This window comes from Sinocyclocheilus anshuiensis, unplaced genomic scaffold (assembly GCF_001515605.1).
Source record: "Sinocyclocheilus anshuiensis isolate Anshui unplaced genomic scaffold, SAMN03320099.WGS_v1.1 scaffold680, whole genome shotgun sequence".
In the NCBI taxonomy this organism is placed as follows: domain Eukaryota; kingdom Metazoa; phylum Chordata; class Actinopteri; order Cypriniformes; family Cyprinidae; genus Sinocyclocheilus; species Sinocyclocheilus anshuiensis.
The window spans coordinates 850,900-873,331 of NW_015555783.1; the positions used below are offsets into that span (position 1 = coordinate 850,900).

At 36.4% G+C, this 22,432-nt stretch overlaps 1 protein-coding gene across 6 annotated transcripts in view; it reads left to right on the plus strand.

Annotated features, from left to right (window-relative positions):
* Positions 1-22,432, plus strand: part of LOC107674769 (cordon-bleu protein-like 1) — a 66,773-nt gene that overhangs the window by 43,099 nt on the left and 1,242 nt on the right. For all 6 annotated transcript variants that reach the window (XM_016468865.1, XM_016468864.1, XM_016468866.1 and 3 more), the window contains 10 exons: positions 1,116-1,307; positions 7,453-7,660; positions 9,525-9,750; positions 9,897-9,956; positions 10,511-10,605; positions 10,836-11,054; positions 12,131-12,266; positions 17,415-17,661; positions 18,944-19,020; positions 19,360-20,642. In XM_016468865.1, coding sequence (XP_016324351.1) covers positions 1,116-1,307; positions 7,453-7,660; positions 9,525-9,750; positions 9,897-9,956; positions 10,511-10,605; positions 10,836-11,054; positions 12,131-12,266; positions 17,415-17,661; positions 18,944-19,020; positions 19,360-20,642 — 2,743 coding nt within the window. The remainder of the gene's footprint in view (positions 1-1,115; positions 1,308-7,452; positions 7,661-9,524; positions 9,751-9,896; positions 9,957-10,510; positions 10,606-10,835; positions 11,055-12,130; positions 12,267-17,414; positions 17,662-18,943; positions 19,021-19,359; positions 20,643-22,432) is intronic.

Consider the following 22,432-nt stretch of genomic DNA (forward strand, 5'->3'; position numbering starts at 1 on the left):
GCTGGAAAGCTGATCCGATATTTACACGGGTCCTACTTCTTGCCTTATTGCCTTAAGCCTTCTTTTGTTCTGCAGACGTTTTCCTCTGTTGTTTTTTATCCGCCATCTCTATCTTTCTGTCGCTCGACTCGCTAATGTCCGTCCTGTGCACTGAACGCTCTCTCCTCCACATGAGTAGACACGCCCCTTACTGCTGATTGGCTACAAGTTTGTTTTGCTACTCAGCCCGAATCAGTTTTCTAAAGCGTTTTTGAAAAATTGCTTACCCCACCTTTAAATTGAAATATCCATTATCTCATTGTTTTTGAGAAAAATAGGCCCATATTTAAAGGGATAGTACACCTAAATATGAAAATGTGGGATATTTTTGCTCACCCATATGTTGTTACAAAGTTGCTGTTATTTTTGCTGACGTTTTAACTCTTTCCCCTCCATTAACAGAATTTTCCGTAATTTATGAGACGCTTTGCTGCCATTGACAGAATTTTTTCAACTTTTCAGGTTTTCACTGTTATATGCATCTTCTGAAAGAGTACTGAATGTCTGGATCAAAGATGTAGAATCAAGCAATCGCGTATGTAAGCAGAGGTTTATGTAAACTAATGTGGTGTTCAAGCAATAAACATCATAACTGCCTAAAGTTACAGAATGAAATGTTGACCCAGGAAGTGATTTAGGACTGTGCAGTCTTTAGGGGTATTGATGAAGCAATCTACTCTGTTTTGATAATTGCTCTGAATCCGATCCAGACATAGTCTTTGACAAAAATGCATTTTTTTTTTGTTTTTTTGTTCAGAATGTTGCTGTTTTATGAACCTTTCTGACATTTAGGCGTTTATTAAAAAAATAATGCATGAAGCTAGAATAAAATGTTTTCTTGTTAAAAAGCAGATTCCCTGTTCTTTCTTTTGACATATTGCATGTTCAGATATTCATACAACAAAATATTCTAGGGGCCATGACATTTTTGTGAAAATGCTGAAAAATGCTGGTTGTGGCTGGTAACTTTAAAAAAAAATTGCTGACAGGAAAAGAGTTCAAATCCATAGAGCATTACTCTTACTATAAGAGATGATCCGTTCATATTTTAAACCTGTTTTGTCCTTGTTTAACAGGAGATCATCGAAAAGCAAAGCACCACCTCCTCCTCCTGTCCTGAAAGGCCTGGATGCTCCACTGCTGAGCCACAAGCTCCCAGCGTACCCTCACCCTGCCATGGAGCAGAAGGAGAACCTGCTGGAGCAGGATCTGACTCTCACCGTGGTCCTTCCTGAAGGGGTGGAGAAGACCACGGTCGTCCATGGCAGGTGAGGGGTCTGTTGGTTGTGTTTTATGTAGAGCTGGACATGTAAACTGCTGGAGTGGTTGGTATGCAGACAACTTAGTAAAGATCCCGCTGTTTCTTATGTTTAAAGAGAAGTTATGTCAAAGCAATTTAACTATGTAGTTGTGGTTCCTGTGGGTCTTTATTTTTTAGACCGTAAATTCATAAATAACTAGTACAAAAATGTTCCTATGCATTTTAAGTAGATTCAAGCTACTTTCTCCTCATTTGCTAACTGATCCATTTCTGTTATTTTGGTGTTATTTATATACTATGTTTAGATTTATTTATTAGTTTATTTTTATGTTTTTGTTTATTTTAGATTATTTCATTTTTATTTTGATGTGTACTTTTAATATTTTCATTAGTTTTTGTTGTTTTAAATTAGTGCTATCAAATTGATTAATTGCAATTAATCACATCCAAAATAAGTTTGTGTTTATGTAATATATTAGTGTTGTCAAAAGTACCAACTTCAGTACCAGTCGGATTCTGATTGGCCATTGTGTTCATGCGCTCAACAGATATGACTGATTGGCTATAAGTATCATTGCTTCACGCTCTTCACTGAGTGCTTACACAGAAGCACACAGGAGCATTTATAAATAATTTGTTAATATACACTGTACTCACACACACATTATTTAAACACAACCTTTTATTTTGGACAGGATTAATCAATTTGACAGCCCTAATTTAAATATTTCTGTTTGACTTTATTTCAGTTTTATCTTCAGTGATTTTAGTACTTCAACTACAACTTTTAGTTAATTGACATGGCAACATTTATAAGTTTTTAATCTAATATATTTATTTCATTTAATTGAGCTTTTTTATTTTTTTTATTGTTTTAGTTATCAACAACAACACTGTCACTCATTAGCAGCAAATTTTCAAAAGATTGCACCCATTTACTGCTCCATAGTTCTTTTAATATATGTGTGTATGTTTGTAACGTTATTATTTTTAAGCATAAATAGAACTAATATAGTTTAAATGAATATAACTAATAAACAGCACAGCATTGTTCTCTGCAGACAACACTGAAAAAACTAGTAGAAACTGTTAGGGGTGGAACAGTTCGCGGAAAAAAAATCGAACCGTACGGTTCTCCACACACGGTTCGGCACGCGCTAGGACCGTGGTTCAACTTCAATCTGACAACGCATCTGTAATATGGTTTGCTATAAATAACACGTAAAACAAACAGGGTTCGGCTAATATATGTTTCTGTTGATGGATGCGCATTCTGGCTTCCCAGTACATTACAACAACAGCGATGAAAAAACAAACGTGGACAAACCATTCACTCTTGTTCAATGCAAGTGCTGTATGCTGGAATATTATGGAATAAAATCACTGTCAAAAATAATCGTACGTAATTCAAAGCATTTGTGTGTCATTTTAATTTACTCGTGCGTAATTTAAAAGTATTGTATGTAATTCTGTATTTGTCAGAGTTGGATTTCAAAATCTACGGCCACGACAGTTTACAGATACGAGATTGTGTGTGTTTGTTAGAGTACAACTCCAAAATGTACGACTATGACAGTTTACAGACACAACGCTTGTTTTCACAACAGCTCTGTTACACGCACGATGTGCGAATTGTGACCACGAAGTGTGGTGTGCGAAACGACTGTCAAAAATACGTCATCATTGTCACAGGCATTACTATCCGAGGGAAGATGAATCGATTCCACGAAGTGCACATGCGCCCCGCCACCGTTTTAAACCACTGGCCCCAAAATGGCAGCTCAGCAGCCAAGCGCTCACTCATCGTCTCAGGTAAGTGATTTTTTTGTGCGTGCGTGCGCTCATCCGAAGCGCGCAAACCTGTGCCTCAGAACGCTTGCAAATATTAAGCTCTCTCAGAAGTATCGTTTAAATGAACAAATTCACACAAAAATTATATCAAAATGCCTGTCTTGGTAAGTATCCTATAGCAGACATAGCCGGCTGAATGTACTGTATCAGTGCACTGGATCAGTGCATTCTCTTAAAGTGACAGCACTTTCTTAATATTAATCAAACAGCAACAAAAAAGAAATCACTCACTGCCTGTGTTTACTTCGCTTGACATTGGAGTTTCCCTCCATCTTGAATTAATAATTGGTAAATATTTTAGACAAATAGCAATGAAAACAAATCAGAATATACAGATGTGCTTGAGGAATTTGTTGGCAAATCTTTAGACACAAGCCTTGGCATTTGTGGCTTTTGCAGAACTTTTTATTAGGACATAATGCCAAAAACACTGTGGCAATATTAACATCGTGTGTGCCTTAACAAACGACCACTGCTCACATATCATCTCTTCTGATCTTATAAATCTAGTCCTTTACTTGTTCAAATAGCACTGTTCAGAGGGTTTATGATGATGTAATCCTGTTGCCTTAAAACTATTGTGAACATGGTGCATGTTTAGCAGGACAGAATAAACATTGCAAACATTACCGTTTGAGCATGAGTGCATAAAAACTCTGGTTTACTCGCAGCTGTTCATATCTGTAGTCCTAACAACCTGAACCATTATGGAAGATTATAGTAACTTAATACAAGAATTCTCAATTTTACAGAACTTTATATTTAATGACTTTTCTACACTTCTGCAAGGAAGGCGTTAATCTCTGAGCTGAGCTGTATATGAGATCATGAAGCTGCTCAGATGATTGCTGTTATGAAACTAATCAGATGATTGCTGCGGTGAGTCAGCTGGGTGGGGCAGTGTGTTTCTCAAAGATCCTGCAACAAATCAGGCCTGGTTTGGGTACAAGGAATGAGATGATGTTAGAGTAATCCGGCATCTCTGTACACTGTTCGTGATTATCATTAAACACTTTGATCGATTTCAACAGTTGGATCATTTGCTCAAATGGCCTGCTGTACTCTCTGTGCCATGCTTAGTGTCGGGCGTTTTCTGTCCTCAACACTTCATCTCAACTGGTAAAGGTGTGCCAGAAAGGCGTTTTTGAAGTGGGATTTTTTTAATGATCGGCCAAATAGCATTACAGTACTTCATATTTTGCTCCAGTTCTGCATTACCCCCTTGCGATAATTGAAAAATATAAATTACAGTGAATAAGCGCATCAGCTGGGCAGACATCTGGAGAACTCCACAAGCCAGACTTCAGATAAGGGCAGTATATGATACCCTCCCATGCTCCTTAAACCTCACCCGGTGGTTTGGGGACAAGGTTGGCTGCTCCCTATGTGCTATCACCAGGGCAAGCCTGCAGCATATCCTCTCGGGATGCAAGGTTGCATTGACACAGGGACGATTCAGGTGGCTGAATCCTGGAGAGGGGTAGGGTAGCAGCAAACCACCCTTCTTTTGTCAGACCAGGCGACATCCACCGGGTATCGGCAAAAAGAAACACCTTCCTCAATCCCGGGAGGGAGTGGCAAATGTTGGTGGACCTCAAGAAGCAGCTGGTCTTCCCAAGAGAAATAACCACAACTACTAACCTCCGGCCAGACATTGTCATATGGTCAGCTGAGGATAAGAGAGTCTTCATCATTGAGCTGAATATCCCGTGGGAAGAAAACATCACAGCAGCCCATGAAAGGAAACATCTAAAGTATTCCGAGTTGGCAGCGGAGTGCCAAGAGGCAGGCTGGAACGCTAAGGTTTACCCCGTGGAGGTCTGATGCCGAGGCTTTGTCAGTAGAGCAATGGTGCAAGTACTCTGTGAGTCTGGCGTGGTGGGGGCAAACCTGCGGAAGGCTTTGAAGGAGTTGGAGGAAGAGGCAGAGAAAGCCAGCTATTGGCTGTGGCTCCAGAGGAAGGAGAGTGGCTGGGGGCTAACACCACGATTAAGGCAGCTGCAGGGGTGGCAGGGAGACGTCCCTAATATGCCACTGCCCCCCCGCCGGGAGATGTACTGGTATAGGGGGCGAAACATCGGTGAATGGCGGCAACCAGCTGACGACCCTGCAGCTGACCTAATGGCACCGGATGAGGTGCATCAGGCTGAAAAGCCACGCAGGTAGAACAGCTTACCTGTGCTATAGATTGGTAACAAATCATAATAATAATAATAATAAATTATGAGGATGATAATTATAATAGTAAATGTGTAAATGTATTATTATTATTGTTGTTATTATTATTATTATTATTATTATTATGCATTTATAAATATTATAGTATTATATATATATATATATATATATATATTTATTATTGTAGTTATTTTTATGTAGTAGTAATAATATTAATAATATTAATATATAAAATGAATTATAATCATGTTATTGATTATATTAATATAATAATAATAATAATACATTACTATATTCATATTTATTTTATATTATTGTTATTATTATCACTTCTACTACTACTATATTCCTATTATTATTATACTAGTGCTAGTAAATAATAATAATAATAATAATAATATATTAAAATTAGGAGCAGGATCCCTCGTCCAGTCACACCTATCAGGGGGTCATCCGACCAACTGGGCGGCACGACCCTTCCACAAACCCAGAGATCTGTGTCTTTCATTCAATATAGGTGGGTGGAGCAGAATTTCAATTTAAATGTTATTCATTTGAATCTACACTACCAGTCAAAGTTTGGACACACTGAATTTAGTTTTTTATTTATAGCTTTTTATTTACATTTATACTGTATATCTATGTTTATTATGTTTTTAGAAAGCCAAACAGTTTTAATAATAATAATAATATATTATTATTAATATATTATTGTATTAAATTGATAAACTACATAATAATAATAAATACATTACTACATTTACTATATTATTTATTTTATATTATTATTATTATTCTACTATATTGCTATTATTATTAGTAGTAGTAGTACTAGTGCTAGTAAATAATTTATTATTATTATTATTATTAATATATTATATTATTAAATTGGACAATTTATATTTTAATGGTTACTAAATAATAATAATAATAATGATATTACATTGATATTTTTAATAGTAGTAGTAGTCTATAAAAATAAATGGAATAAAATAATTATTTTATTTTATTTTTTATTTTATCTGATCATAAAAATAAATATATTTTTTTCGTAAATTGGACTGCATGGTTGTGCTTTGATATTGGGTTGGTAGAGTAAAATTTCATTTCCCTGGCACAAACCTGATCTCAGATTTCAAGATTTCTTTTCAGATTTCTGTCATCGCCATTTAATCATAGTTTTATTCTGTTCTTTGATCCTGAGCACCTGTAAATGAAACCTGATTTTCCTGAGTTCAACGTTATTGCCCCCTTCATGCTAAAACCGAAACCAAATTCAGTATAGAAGGATTAATAATCAAATTCTTCACCTGCTTTTCTAAATTTGTGCCACCCAAACTCGCTGGCCTCCCACTAATCAGGATTAAATGATTGGCTCTGTGTTTCCAAAGGCTTCGCAGATCCAAGAATTCCAAAAGCAGCTGGAAAGCTTTGTGTCATAATCTGTCTCAAAAGGATTTTCCACACTTTCAGTATGCAATGTGTCAAGCGTATAGGACGTGGTTTTCTCTGAAGCCTGTGGGAGTCCATGGATAAGAAACCACATTGGACATGATCCTTATTGTTCTTTCATACTTTGTGGTTCAAACTTAATGCAATATGAAGGGAATATTTCATGTAAAAATGATAAGTCATTATTTACAGCAAACCAGTCTGCTTTTCCATGGAAAACTAAAGGAATTTTGTTACAGGGAAGAAAGGCGTGCACAGATTCTTCTGAATTCCCCTTTTGTGTTCATACTGTATCATTGTTGTCGTGAACACTTGAAAAACAATCAAGTGAAAAACTGTTGACATGCATTGGAAACCCCTGCAGCAAAATATCATTTATGCAAATCCTAAATGCTTCACAGAGAGCAAAGCTTGTGTCGTTAACTGACATTTGCAAACTCCCCACAGCAGAGTCACATGTTTCCTGGGGCTTTGACTCAACAAAATATAATGGAAAAGATATTTCACAGATCAGATGCTTGTTTCCTAATGGAAAAGTACACCCGAAAATGGCATTTTTGTCATCATTTACTCATTTTTGTTGATTTTATTTCTTCTGACACACAAAATGAGATGATAGCAAAGCGCTTGATAGCAACTGATATTCACTTCTGCTTTTTTGTGTTTTTCAGCAAGCCCATGATGGACCTGCTGGTCATGCTTTGTGCAAAGTACCACCTGAACCCGTCTGGCCACACCATAGAGCTCATCACCACCAACAGAAACCATGTGAAGTTCAAACCCAGCGCCCTCATCGGAGCGCTAGAGGCTGAGAAGATCCTGCTGAAACCGAAAGGCATGGAGGACAAAAGCAAAAAGACAGGACCACAGATGCCTGAGGTATTCTCATGTACAATTAATTTAAATATGAATTCAACATAGCCAAGTCACATTTATTTATATAGCTCTTTATACAACACAGATTGTATCAAAGCATCTTCACAGTAATAAACAGGAATATAACAGTTAATATTACAAAATCTAGTTCATCCATCACAAAAAGTTTATCTATCGTGAAATCATAAGTGTGCGATCTTGTATATTGCACATTACAGAGAATACAAGCTTAAAATTGTGCACACAGTACATACATAGTGTATACTTCAGCAGCATTAAAGATATTATTATTATTTAAGAAATAAATATATAAGTTTTTTTTTTTACTGTAAATATAATATATTGCATAGTACACATACACACATACAAGCACTAGTAATTATTATTATTAGTAGTAGTTTTATTTTAAGAAATTAAGAAAATACAAAAATAAAATTGTGCACAGTACACATACTATATACTTCATCAATAGTAAAAATATTATTATTTAAAGAAATGAATAAATATAAAAAATATTTACAGAAAAATACAAAAATAGTACACATACTATATATTTCAGCAATAGTATTATTATTATTTTTTTGTAAGAAATGAACAAATATAAACAATATTTACAGAAAAATACAAAAATAACATTATTGTGCACAGTACACATACTATATACTTCAGCTATAGTAAAATATAATAATAATAATAATAATTATTATTATTATTATTATTATTATTTTAAGAAATTAATATTTACAGAAAATAAAAGAATAAAAGTATTGTGCACAGTACACATACTTTGTACTTCAGCAACAGTAAAACTATTTTATCATCATTATAATTATTTAAATAAATTAATATTAATTTAATAAAACAGAAAATACAAGCATAAAATTTGCATATTTTGCACACTACACACTAAATACTTTAGCATTAGTAAAAATATTTTATTAGTGTGTTATTCTGAACTAAAAATGTGTATTTAGAAGGTAAATATGATCCATTTGGATGCTGACGTCAACCTGAAAAGTTTCTGTAAATCTTAAAAAGTGTTGTGCCATTTTCATGTTCATGTTTGTTCATTTAGTCATAAGTAAAAGCATATCTACTCTTCCACACCCTGTGAGATGAGCCTGAAGTATATCTAGATGACTCAAAGCAGCGGAGCATGGCTGTACAATGCTAACAATCCACATCATAACGAACAACAAACAATATCACATTACACCAAATAAAAACATAACTGCACATAACAGCTGTGTTTCAAACCCGTCCTGCCATCTACTGTCACATAGGGCAGCGTCCTGCTGAAATGGCATTATACAAATACTGCTTCTCATGTGTAGTGCACTGGAGATTTGACCAAAGTTAATTGTAGTAGAGTTTGGCATAAGCATGTTATAGTTTTGTTATGTGCCTTTGTCATTTTTAATAGATTTTGATAGTAAGATAGTTTATTTTAGTGCTTCAACTATATATATATATATATATATATATATATACTGTATATATGTATGTGTGTGTATGTTTTTGTTTACATACAGTAATATGTGTATACTGTGTACATTGTTTATACACATACAAACACATGCATGTATATATTTAAGAAAAAATATGTGTGTGTGTGTGTATATATAATAAAACTTATTTCAGCTTTTTAAAGTTTTTTTAAAGTTCTATGATAACCGCTGTTATAACTTGGAAGTGCACCCTTCGAATGTCCTCTTCACTAAGGATGTTGAATTATGGGATTTATCCAAAATGAGTTGTCATAGAAGATGGCAAAATCAACACAGGCATAGGCATCTCACGAGTTTTTGAAACGGAACCGCACAAAATCCTGCCGTACTCTTTACTTTCCTTCTCTTGTCTCTTTCAGGCAACCGTACGATTGGTAATCAACTACAAGAAAACCCAGAAAACCATTCTCAGGGTAAGTCCTCGGGTTCCTCTACGAGAACTGCTTCCGGCGATCTGCGAGAAATGTGAATTCGACCCGCAGACCACGGTTTTATTACCAAACGTCCACTCAGAAGACACTTTGGACCTGAGCGGCTCCCTCAATGATTTTGGCCTGAGGGAAGTGTATGCGAGAGACACCAAAGGTCAGAACCCACTGTGTGTTTATGCTAAGTACATTAAAATGACTCATATGAAATAATGCTGGACTGGTTTTCATGAGGTCACATTGAGATACTCTGCAAAACATTCGCGTTATACTGTACTCTTGGGTTTGTGATTTTTCTTGCAGTTATTAGCCCTGTAAGTCCTATTAGTCCAGTAAGTCTGCCTCCATCTCCAACTCACTCAGGTAAGTGATGCTAAATACACCACATTTTCCATTTTATAGGAAAAATAATCAGCTTTTTAGCACAGTTTGATATAACTTGTACATGCAACTTCATTGGCTTTTGTTGTAGACTAGGCAAATGTCCATTATCGATATGATTGACTGTATGCTTGTCATGTTATTGTTTTTTTATTATGACATGTCCTTGAGCTCAGGAAAGGCTCTATATAAATTAAACAATAATAATAAGAATAGTAATAATAATAATAGTAATAGTAAAAATAGTGACAGAACTTTCAAAAATAAATAAAAAACAAATAATAATAACAATAATACTAATAGTAAAAATAGTGACATAACTCAAATAAATAAATAAAAAACAAATAATAATAATAATAATTATTATTATTTTGTTATTAATTGTTTATTTATTTGAAAGTTATGTCATTATTTACAAACATTTTTTTAATTTAAGTTATTTCTTCATTTTGTTCATTTTTGCATGAACGTCCTTTAAATAAGAAGTTAAGGATGTCTAACAAAACTAAACTAACTGAACTTGCATTGAATCACAGAAATATTTCATCATGGGAAAGAGAAAATCCAGAAGGAGAAAGAAAAGAGGCGATTCAGCTTATTTCGGAAAGGAAGTAAGAAGCAATCCGAACAGGTGAGTTATGAAACCCTATAGGTCTATAAAAGAGAACGATTACATGCTTTGAGATTTTCTGGTGATGTTAGGATAAGGTTAAAGGCATGTGTGTTTTCACTTCTTTGTAAACATTCCCTGGTCATATTTGTTTTATGCAAATGGTTAAAGACTTTACTTACTCATGATTGGCTCGTTGATGGCACTGGTTGGGAGTGTGCTGACTTGTGATTGGCTGTCTGTCGTTAAAGTCTATGACCGTGAGCGCACCGGCATCTCCAGTGCACAGGAAGCAGAGGCCGGTCAGCATGAGTTCCTTCAGCGCGCATTCGCCCATTACATATGATTCCAACACCATGCCTTCCGACATGCCAAAGAAAAGACGAGCCCCGTTGCCGCCGAACATGATGTCACAGAGCATGCCTACTGACCTCGGTCATCAAACCGCTGTGCATCCCGATGGCAACCAGGTATGTAGCGCTGTTCTGGGATTCAGTTAATATTTACTAACTTGCCACAAACATGCACTGGAGTCCAAAAGTCTGAGAGCACAGTGAAAATCTGGGATTTCTTTAATGTAAATAAGTTTTTGGATCATAAGAAAGCAAAGAATAGAGTTTTGCATAAAATAAAGAAGGATTCTGCACTATTTTCCAGCAGTTTCAGGCATTTTCTTGGGTCAAAATGATTGAAGCTTACATACAGTACACTGTCATCCACAAACACTAAGCTGATTTATTACATAATTGAAATTAATCCTTTGCTCTATATATTATATTATATTATATTATATTATATTATATTATATTATTATTAGTTTAAACTATAGTTTGACAAATTTTATATTTATTAAATTTTGCTTTATATTAGATTATTGCTTCTACAAAAACAAAATCTGTGAAGACATTGGACACTTCAACTGCACTAAAAACGACTGAAGGTTTTCATTGCATTGCATACAAAATCAAAGTAAAAGCAAGAAAGACAGCACAAATACTTCTAACAAAATATTTAATAAAAAAGTTGTTTGGTAGATTTAAGTGATAAAAACATGCCTTGTTCACTAACGTCACTTTTCTTCAACATTTAGCTTAATGACCTTTAATCAGCTGGTGCTTGGTGATTTTTAGTGGTTGTTTGAAGTTAGTTCTTCTCAAAGTGATGCAGGCATTTCATTCAGACATGTGTAAGTGCGGTTTAGGTTTAGGGACACTCTTGGGTGCCAATGTAAGTGAGCCTTCATTATATCTTGAATTTAAAACAAACAAAAAAAACAGACAAATACAAAACAAACAAGACTTTGTAACCTGTTATTTCATGACCTGAGTTCAAAGACCACGTCTGAATTTACGTATAAACGGCACTCTGCGAATACAATGAGCGGTTAAACCTTGCTTTCAGAGTATTTGTTTTGTTTCTACATAAACTCGGCGCTGGGTTGAGTCATTTCATCACCTTGTCATTAGGGAATGTGGTTACGTTTCCCACAGCCAAATTTTTGGAATTATATGTAATTTATTACTGTCCCCCTGCCTGCTTTCCACAGAATATGGCCCCTTTGAGCTGGGGATCCTCGACAGAGTCGTCCTTCAAGAAGTCCACCAAGCGGAAAGCCCCTCCGCCCCCCACCTCGAGCAGCGCAGCCCCTCCTGATGAAACCACACAGGACAGAGGCATGACCGGTCAGTCTGAAGACAACAGAAACTTCCAAAGAGCATGCTTGTGTTCACTATCAAGGGTTTACTTGGGTCAAAATGATGGTAGCTTAAATGCACTATCAATTATGTTAATTAATGTAAAAAAATGTTTTATCAATTGCTCAGTAGTGTTTTATGTCAAGAAAGTATATGTTAGAATGCATGGGATATATGCTATGGATTATGGGGTGGAAATGGGGGGTGGGGGTGGAGTCCGGGGAGTAAATTTCGAGGGGTGACGGCGTTTCATTTCCAACTGGTTAGGTTTATTTGGAAATTAAAGTGATTTCTATATTTTATCCATTCAAAAGACTACGAAAGCACTCCCAATTCTGCACATAAACCTAGCTCGATATATTTGTGTCTACGAAAGTGACCCCAGTTCTGGACATAAACCTAGCGCGATATATTTGTGTCTATGGTTCGCTGCCGCAATGTCGTCTTCTGTGATTGGCCATAATACCTGCAGACTGCAGCCAATAGAAATGCTTCTCTATCGCTGTGCATCCTGCTCCTCACAGCACAGATCGTGAAAACAGACTGCAGTTTGTCATTCATTATAACAAACGAAGTGTAGAGACGATGTAAATAGTTGATTCATTATGTAGTGTGGAGAGCTTCATTAGATAAAATGGAAGTTTGTGAGATCGCGATGAACTAAGATGAGTGACAGCTTTTTAATGATTTTAAAGGGAGTTTGCAAATGTGAAATTGAACTTGCAACAGTTTTATACATTTTTGATTTTATACAGAACTTAATATTAAGTGACTTACATTTTAGGAACACTGCTATCTGATTGTGCTCTACTTCGTCAAAGAAAATAGTTTCAAACAAAGTCACAGCTGCATGTCTAAGCAAACACAGAGATGTATCGTTTATGAACGAATCTGCGTTTTTGAACAAATCTAGTGAGTCAATGATTCAATGACCCATTCATAAAGAGAGTCACTTGCTTGGTTCCTAAATAAATCAGCCGTTTGAACAAATCGATTGAATGAATGATTCAGTGACGACAGACAGTGACTTGCTGCCACCTACTGGCGGTTTCAGTTTTATTTTTAAAGTATGAATTGGGTCATTTAAATTGTTTAATATTTCTATATTCAAAACTTTATAATTAAAACAATTTCATAACATTGTTATCATGGGCGACATTAGGGAGGGGGCAATTGCCCAAATTGTTAGTCATGGAATCCCTGATGCCGGCCCCGCTGAAATTGGAGAGCTTAGCCTAGCGCTAAATACCCTCACCGTGTTTTTGCAGCGTTGAGCAATGTAACCAATCACAGACATATCTGTTGATTTCTTGAACGCAATGGCCAATCAGAAACGTTTTGTCGCTGAAAGCGCCGCAGTTTTTAAGTGCAGTTTTGCACGCTCGTGAATCATCTCATTGCAGACGCGATGTAAGAGATTCATTGTGCAGTTTAGAGAGCTTCATTGATTATAACGGAACTTTGTAAGATCGCAATGAACGATGAGTGATGCTTTTTAGTGATAAAGGGAGCGCACTTTGCGCACTTTCTAGGGTATAATCCATTCAGAATTTGTATGAAACTTTCGTTTTCCGCACACATAGGCTACACCCTGCAAAGATTCGGGAATGACATCCGCATATTTATGCGGGATTCACTCTCGAAATAGCAGTGATTAGCAATGGACGGAACATAAAATATGTTGATTTAATCCTGGAACCGGTCCTGGCCAAACCTCCACAGACCCCAGCGACCCGAGATCTAATTCACGGACCAAAAACGTGTGTAAACTTTATTGAGATCAGGAGATATCAACCAGTAATTTAATTCCATTTCCAGTAACGTACGGTAGAAAGTTCAGCAATGAATGGTATGCGATTTATGACAGAATATAGTCCCACAACTGATCGTTTATTTTTTCCTCACGTGTCTCTCGCCTTTGGTAACAACGATTCAAAACGGAAACATTTCAAGTGACACGGGATTATTTAGAGTTAAGAGTATTATTTTAAGTTATTATTTCATTATTTAGAGGATTTAGATGGCTTGAATAAGGACAGAGGTGTAGGTGGGCATTTGGGGAATGTGCTAAGGGCCTACAGTATGTGTTGAGGAGATATCAACCAGTAATTTAATTCCATTTCCAGTAACGTACGGTAGAAAGTTCAGCAATGAATGGTATGCGATTTATGACAGAACCATTACCATTTTATCTGTCTGTCTGTCTGTCTATCGTTCTATCTATCATTCTGTCTTTCTATCATTCTATCGTACTTTCTGTCGTTATCATTTTATCTGTCTGTCTGTCTATCTATCGTTCTATTTATCATTCTGTCTTTCTATCATTCTATCGTACTTTCTGTCATTACCATTTTATCTGTCTGTCTGTCTGTCTATCGTTCTGTCTTTCTATCATTCTATCGTACTTTCTGTCATTACCATTTTATCTGTCTGTCTGTCTGTCTATCGTTCTGTCTTTCTATCATTCTATCGTACTTTCTGTCATTACCATTTTATCTGTCTGTCTGTCTGTCTATCGTTCTGTCTTTCTATCATTCTATCGTACTTTCTGTCATTACCATTTTATCTGTCTGTCTGTCTGTCTATCGTTCTGTCTTTCTATCGTTCTATCATACTTTCTGTCATTACCATTTTGTCTGTCTGTCTGTCTGTCTGTCTGTCTATCGTTCTGTCTTTCTATCATTCTATCGTACTTTCTGTCGTTATCATTTTATCTGTCTGTCTGTCTGTCTATCGTTCTGTCTTTCTATCTGTCTGTCGTTCTATCACTGTCATTCTGTTTATCATGCTGTCATTCTATCTGTCTATCTATCTATCTGTCTATCTGTCTATCTGTCTGTCTATCGTTCTGTCTATGTCTGTCTGTCTGTCTATCTATCTATCGTTCTGTCTTTCTATCGTTCTATCATACTTTCTGTTGTTATAATTTCATCTATCTGTCTGTGTCTGTCTGTCTGTCTATCTATCATTCTGTCTTTCTATCATTCTATCGTACTTTCTGTCGTTACCATTTTGTCTGTCTGTCTGTCTGTCTGTCTATCTATCGTTCTGTCTTTCTATCATTCTATCGTACTCTCTGTCATTACCATTTTATCTGTCTGTCTGTCTGTCTATCGTTCTGTCTTTCTATCGTTCCATCGTGCTTTCTGTCATTACCATTTTATCTGTCTGTCTGTCTGTCTGTCTGTCTGTCTATCTATCGTTCTGTCTTTCTATCATTCTCTTGTACTTTCTGTCATTACCATTTTATCTATCTGTCTGTCTGTCTGTCTGTCTATTAGGGATGTGCATCTCATGACTCAAGCTGATATGATACGCATCTCGATGCATAGCCAACAATACGATATATTAAAGATACATATGAAGCAGCTAGCGATGCTATGCGATTCACCCCTGTTACAATGCAGTGCGATTTCGAGTCGATTCGATTCAACACAATGCGATTCGATGCAATATGATGCAATGGAGAAAATATTATTCGATTGCACTCCTTCTGTTTAGTGCGCATGCACGCAGCTGCGCTTGTTGCTCTTGCGTGCCTTGCCCACTCCTGACAGCAAAATGGACATGTTTGCATGACTTTAACATTTAGAGATGAAAAATATACCTGTGACATGTCAGTTATGCACTGAGGAAAACACAACGTGTCAAATGCAACATCTCAGCACAGATATATTCGCTGTTTGTCATGGTGGACCGATTTGATCCATGATCGACATTAAGGTCTGCTTAAGAATAAGCGTGCACAAATTAGTGAGATTGTGTGAATTTAATTTGTCGTTAATGGAACTGCTTTAGCCCCGATTGATCTATCTATCTATCGTTCTGTCGTTCTATCATACTTTCTATCGTACTTTCTGTCATTATCATTTTCATTCTATCAGATCATTCTATTAATCTACCAATTATTCTATCCACCTACCCATGCATCCATTCGTCTATAGCTTTTCTGCTCTTTACATTTTTACAGATTTACACAGTATGTAACTAACTTTGTTTGCTTTTACAGCATTTAAACTTTTCTCATTTGTTATATAAATCACGTCTCTTTGGATCAGTTTTATTCTTTTTGTTGCATTTCGAAAAGATTGTAATGACCTGGTACCTCGCCCATATTCTCTTCATCTTTTTCTCGTCTCATCTCTGCTGTTTTCATCTCGTTGACCTGACCACTCTCTTTATCTGAACCATGAAATTCTGTAAAAAAAAACAAGCAAATGTAATCTTTTAATCAAATTTCACTTTAGACCATGTCTGTGCTGGAAGCAAGAGATGCAACAAACCAGTCCTCTTGTAATCATTGAAGCATTGCACACTTTGCTCTATACGGCTCACCTGCATTGCACATCTGTGGAGTAAATGCATTAAGAAAAAACATCTCTCTGTAACTTTTATATGATTTATCTCTGAAAGTATTTATAAAAATACATTGTTTTCTTAAGATGGGGGTTTTCTGTGAAGTAAAAAGTGAGATGAGGAGTGTAAATGCTCTCTAATCACGAGCCAAAATCTGCAGGCAGACTTTTCTTTTTGTTCATAACTATACAAAGATGGCCTCCCGAGACCCAGCAGGGATCATTCACTCGCTTTTGTTTCTTACAAGTGTGTTTTATGAATGCTTCTGCAACTTTTGCTGAGTTGCATTGTGTCACAAGGCTTTATTCAATGCAGGGTCGTGTCAACACTGATTGGCTGATAAGATCTAGAAAGCAAATAAATAAATAAAGAGCCCCAAAACACATAAATACGAGCTCAGAGTGGAGCAGAGATAGAAAGAGCGGCTGCAGAAGAGCTTTGAATCTAAATGTCTGAGAGAGATCACAGAGACAGCTCTCTGGATGTTTCTTCATCTCGCTGGTCTCCAGAGAGGGCGATTGAAGAGCTGAATCAGGCGAGAGAAGCGAGACGTCTTAATTAACGGCGCTCGCTCAGTCTGAGGAGCAGAGAATCCATATTAATGCTGCATATGCCAGATCTCTCCCTCTATCAGCTGAGAATGGACATCACTTCAGTTTGATGTGGAAACCCCTGAGTTAGTGTTGCTGGGGGATACAGTGAAGAGCTCAAAGGATTGGGCTGCACTTTGTAATATTTAAGCATTTGACTTTGTGCATTCGTCGTGATTTTACACTGCAGAAGTGGCGTTGGCGTCTCCTCTGGAGGAGATCAGGGAACAGGAGGAGATGAATGTGAGCGCAGAAGGTCAGGTGGCCGCTGTGGAGGAGGAGGAGGAGGACGACGACGACAGCAGCCTCAACCTGTCTGCTGACATCTCTCTGGACTCGGGCCGGGCTGGGACGGCAACTCCCTCTCAGGATTCAGAGATTCTGGAAAGTGGGATGGCCAGAGACAATCCATCATGTGACCAGTCCACAGATGCGGAGTATGTACTGTACAGTAGTGTTCATTTTATACAAATCTAAGAGCACAACTAAAACTGCCAGTAACACTTCACGTAAAGCCTTTATGTATAATGCATTATAAAGGGTTATTAAAGGGCATTATAATTATTCATAATGTGCATTGTAATACATTATATCTTGTCGTAAATAATTATATCCAAATTTAAAATGCATAGTGTAACAATGAATTGATAAATGTTATAGTGTATTAACTGTGGTTACAATTATTCATGAGATTGTACAATGCATTATAAGGTGCATTACAAGGCATAATTAATGCATTAAAACTGCTTTTACAATGCATTATACATAAAGGCTTTAAGTAAAGTGTTACCAAACTACCCTACCGAACCAGCCTGAAGGACCCTATCAACTCCTCAAAACAAGCCAGAACACTCTAGCAAAGCTTAGAAACCCATCGGAATACCTTACTATTCCTGTTGTTATTGTTGAATAAAAATTAGAATGATTCAATGTGATTTTTGGTAATTGCAATAAATATGATAGAGAATTAAAATATAAATATATGATGAAACGGTTACACTTTACAATAAGGTTCCATTTTTTAACATTAGTTAACTGCATTAGTTAACAATGACAAATACTTATGAAACATTTATTAATCGTAGTTAATGTTAATTTCATCAATTTCATTAAATTCATTATTAAAATCAAAAGTTCTATTTGTTCATACCTAATGGTCTTGAGCTAACAAGGAACAATTGTATTTTTATTAGCTAGCATTAACAAAGACAAAGTAATATGTAAGAAATGTATTGTTCATTGTTCATTAGTCTTAGTTAATGAATTAACCAACATTAACTTGTAAAGTGTTACCAAAGAAACTTAAAAAATATTATAAAATTAGAAATTTTGTCTTGCCAAGTAACTGAAATAAAATAAGTTTAAGATTGAAGTACTGTAATAAAATGACGAAAACAAAATAGAAATAAATAGAATTAAAAATAAAAATCACAAACTAACAAATTGACAAAGAATTAACTTGAACATGAAAATATAAAAATAAAAACTAATTCAAAATATTAATAAATATTAACAACCATTCTTAACACCACAGCAACACCTATAAACCAGCAAAAACAGCCTAGCAACCAGCCAGAGCAATCTAGAAATGCTTTAGGAGATTTAGGTTCATTTTTATACATGTATGTAAATGTTTTTTTATTTTTATTTTTTTATGTTTTTATTAAATGTATTTTTCTATGTAGTTTTTAACCTTTGCATGGTTTTTACCCTTGACAGAGTTGCAGAAGCCACATTGAATGGAGAGATTAAGTCGGACCAGGCCACAAGCTCTCATATCCCTTCAGAAGAGATAGGTAAGCTTCAACCCATGGGTGAGATCCTTCAGCACCTCTGGTTTTTACACAATGTTACACTTTAGTGTACTTTATGCGATTGTTATTCATACCTATGGGTCATTTTTGCAGCTTAGTTTTAATAAATGCTCTGGTTGCGTTCTGAAACTTCCAGTAGTACATCGAACTCTTTGATCTCAGAAGATCAAACAGGAAAATTTGATTCCTCATGATATGATCTCTATAAAAAGTCAGTTATGACACCATAAGAAAGCGTTGTTTGGTGTGCAACGGGTTATAGTTTACAGTAAAACTCCAATGACAGGCTTGGGTGCATGACTTTGTTTTCTCTTTCTCTAGAGCCCCCGACGGAAAAGACAGAAGAGGTGATGAAAAGTGGCCCTGTTCTGGAGGAGGTTTCTGTGAGCGCCACAGAAAAGCCTGCATCTTTGTTCAACAAGCTTCAAACCTCTGAATGCGGCATCCAGACATTGCACACGGACTTGCAAGCACAGGGTACAGAGTCCAGCCTCGAAGACCAAGTGCCGAAAACCATCCCCAGTTCGGTCAGCTTCGCTCACACTGAAACGCAGATGGAGCCCCAGAAACCCTCTACTGAGCCATCGAGCTCATGCACTGAACCCTCCACAGCTCCATCGGAGTCCTCAACGGGACTAAAAAGAGACATGGCCACCTCCACAGAAGAGCTGCATCTTCCTGAACCACCTTTGCCTGCGATCCAACCAACTAAGGATCTGACATCCACACTAACCTCTAAAGCAAATACTGTAGAGCATATCGTAGATGGCGAACCCAAACCATCCAATGAGCTCACCCATGAATACATTCCCAAAGTGGGCATGACCACCTACACCATCATGCCTCAGAAGTCTCTCGAAAAACTGCGTTTCTTTGAAGTAGAGTTAACTTTGGAGCCCAGTGTAGAATACAAACCTGAAACAAAGACCGTCTCCAATGGCACAGTTGCTGTTAACGGCCATCAGAACGTCTTTGCGCAAACTAGTCCTTGTACTTCACCTCTAGCTGCCATTTCATCCCCTGTAGAAGGAACTGAATGCAAGAAAGTTCCACCGGCAACAAGACCCAAACCAGCTTCTTTCCGCCAGCCGCAGCACAAACGAACACCCGGGGATTACGTAACCTCCGCGGCCATTCGCCGAGCGAGTGTGGGCAGTAATAGCAGCAGTTGTTGTAGCAGTCCTGCGACCCGGCCCAAAGAAACCGCAAGAAGCCCGCAATCAGATGTGTTTCCTGCACTGGACAACTTACCTCCTCCACCGCCACCGGTGCAATGGGAAGCAAGAGCCAGTGATGCACCTCGAACTGCAGAGGTGGATGTACCTCCACCCGAAGCTCCCAAATTTCCACCGTCATCTGTAGTGTCCCGCCAGAAGAGTCTTCCCACAAACCCCATGCCTTCACTGAGTCTAGAGAAGCTGAGAAGCTTCGCCGCTCCCAAACCGTACTCGCCCTCTTCGCCCTCTCGTTTCGCTCAGGCTGTGTCTTCTGCAGTGAAGAGGTCCCAGTCGCTTTCCCATCAACCCCTGGGGCAGTTACCACGCACGCATCTTCTCACAAAACAGAGATCCATTACAGAGTCCCCTGAGCCACCAGCCAGCACTGTGAGTACAACCTAGAAAAACTTTAATTAATAGTGGTCACCTTTTTAAGGGCCAAATCTCACAAAAATATGGCCAGGTCACAATAACAGTATGTTGGTTTTTCGTGTGTGTTTAAAGAAATTTTGTATAATTTATTTACATTTTTTATTACAATATTTTTTATTTGAATTGCAATATGCATTGAAAACATATTTTTACGACAATTCTATATTATTATTATTATTATATTTTAAGTAAAATACTTTTTGTATGTTTTATGTATTTTAACAAAAAATAAAGACTCCATTTAAGAATTTTACATTGCAAATTGAAAATGTATTATTTTTCTAATTATTATAAGAAAAAATATTATGTATTTTAACAAAATAAAGAATATTTTAACCACTTATCACTGGAATGTGCTACCACAACAAACCTATAAATTAAAAATGAGGCCACATCTTGACATATTTGCTAAAAAAAAAAAAAATATTGAGTGATGAGTCATACTGTCACTTCCCAGCATTTGATTACAACAAAAATTACAATAATGTTTTTTTTTTTCTTTTTTTAATGTTCCCCCACAATTGCAGGGGAAATGTGCTTAAAAAAGGTCATTAAATTTTATTGTCCTAAAATAGACTGCACTTTCTTGAGGCAGAATATAATGTTTAATTTCTTTCTTTTGATTTTGAGGTAAAATAGAGGCTTGCTTCTGCCAGATTTGATAAGATGAACTAATAATCTGACATTGTGCAGTGAGAAGGTCAGAATACGTTGCGGGTGCAGTCTGGACCTGCGAGGTTTTTTGGGTGCTGCTGTAGCAGTGCTTGACTCATCTTTGTAGCCTCATTGTGCTACAGTTGTTGTGCAAGTAAATATTCTATTGTGAAATCCACCCGGTTTAAACCGGCGCTGGTAAATTAATATTGGAAGTTGGATGACACTCATTGTAATGGCAGCGTGTGTACTCATTGTATTGACGCACATGGCTCATTAATCTATGTCCTGGATTGACCTGTCTACTCTTCTTTGTTGTTGCGTTGTCGGGGTCAGCTGAGAGCGTGTTTAGAGATGCAGGGCGCTGTTGTGTGCAGTCAGAGTATACAATGTATGTTTGGTCTCATCGGCGTCAAAACAGTCTTGAGTAAAAGCTTTTGTTTGCTGATGGGTTTAAATTATTTTTAAGATCATGTGAAACATTTATGAGAAGATTCAGTCAAGTGTGTCTAAGCTTTTGACTGATGGTGTATGTAAATACAGCTGTTTTTGACTATGTCTCATATTGGTGCATAACAATGAATATGCTTAAATGTTATTCATTCTTCATACAGAAAACTGCATGGAAGACATGCCTTGATTATTTAAAATATATATTAATAATATATTTTTAATAATAGAATAATAATATTTTTATTCAGCATGAATTTATCAAAAGTGACAAAGACGTTTATAATGTTGCAAAAGTTAAAAAAATTTTTTTTAAACTTTCTATTCATCAAAGAATCCTGAAAAAAAGTGTTCTGGTTTCCACACAAATATTAAGCAGAACAACTGTTTTCAACATTGATAATAATCAGAAATGTTTCTTGAGCAGCATTTATTTACACTAATGTGTATATGCAGTATTTTAGACATTAAAAAAAAAATCTTTTTGACCCCAAACCTTTGAACAGTAGTGAATTTGTTGAAAAATATTGTAATTTTTTTAATTAGTTTATTATATAATATAAGATAATAATTTTATTCCACTGTATTGCCTTTGCCTTGTCTTAGCTAAATGTATGTCTATTAACACTAATGTGTATATT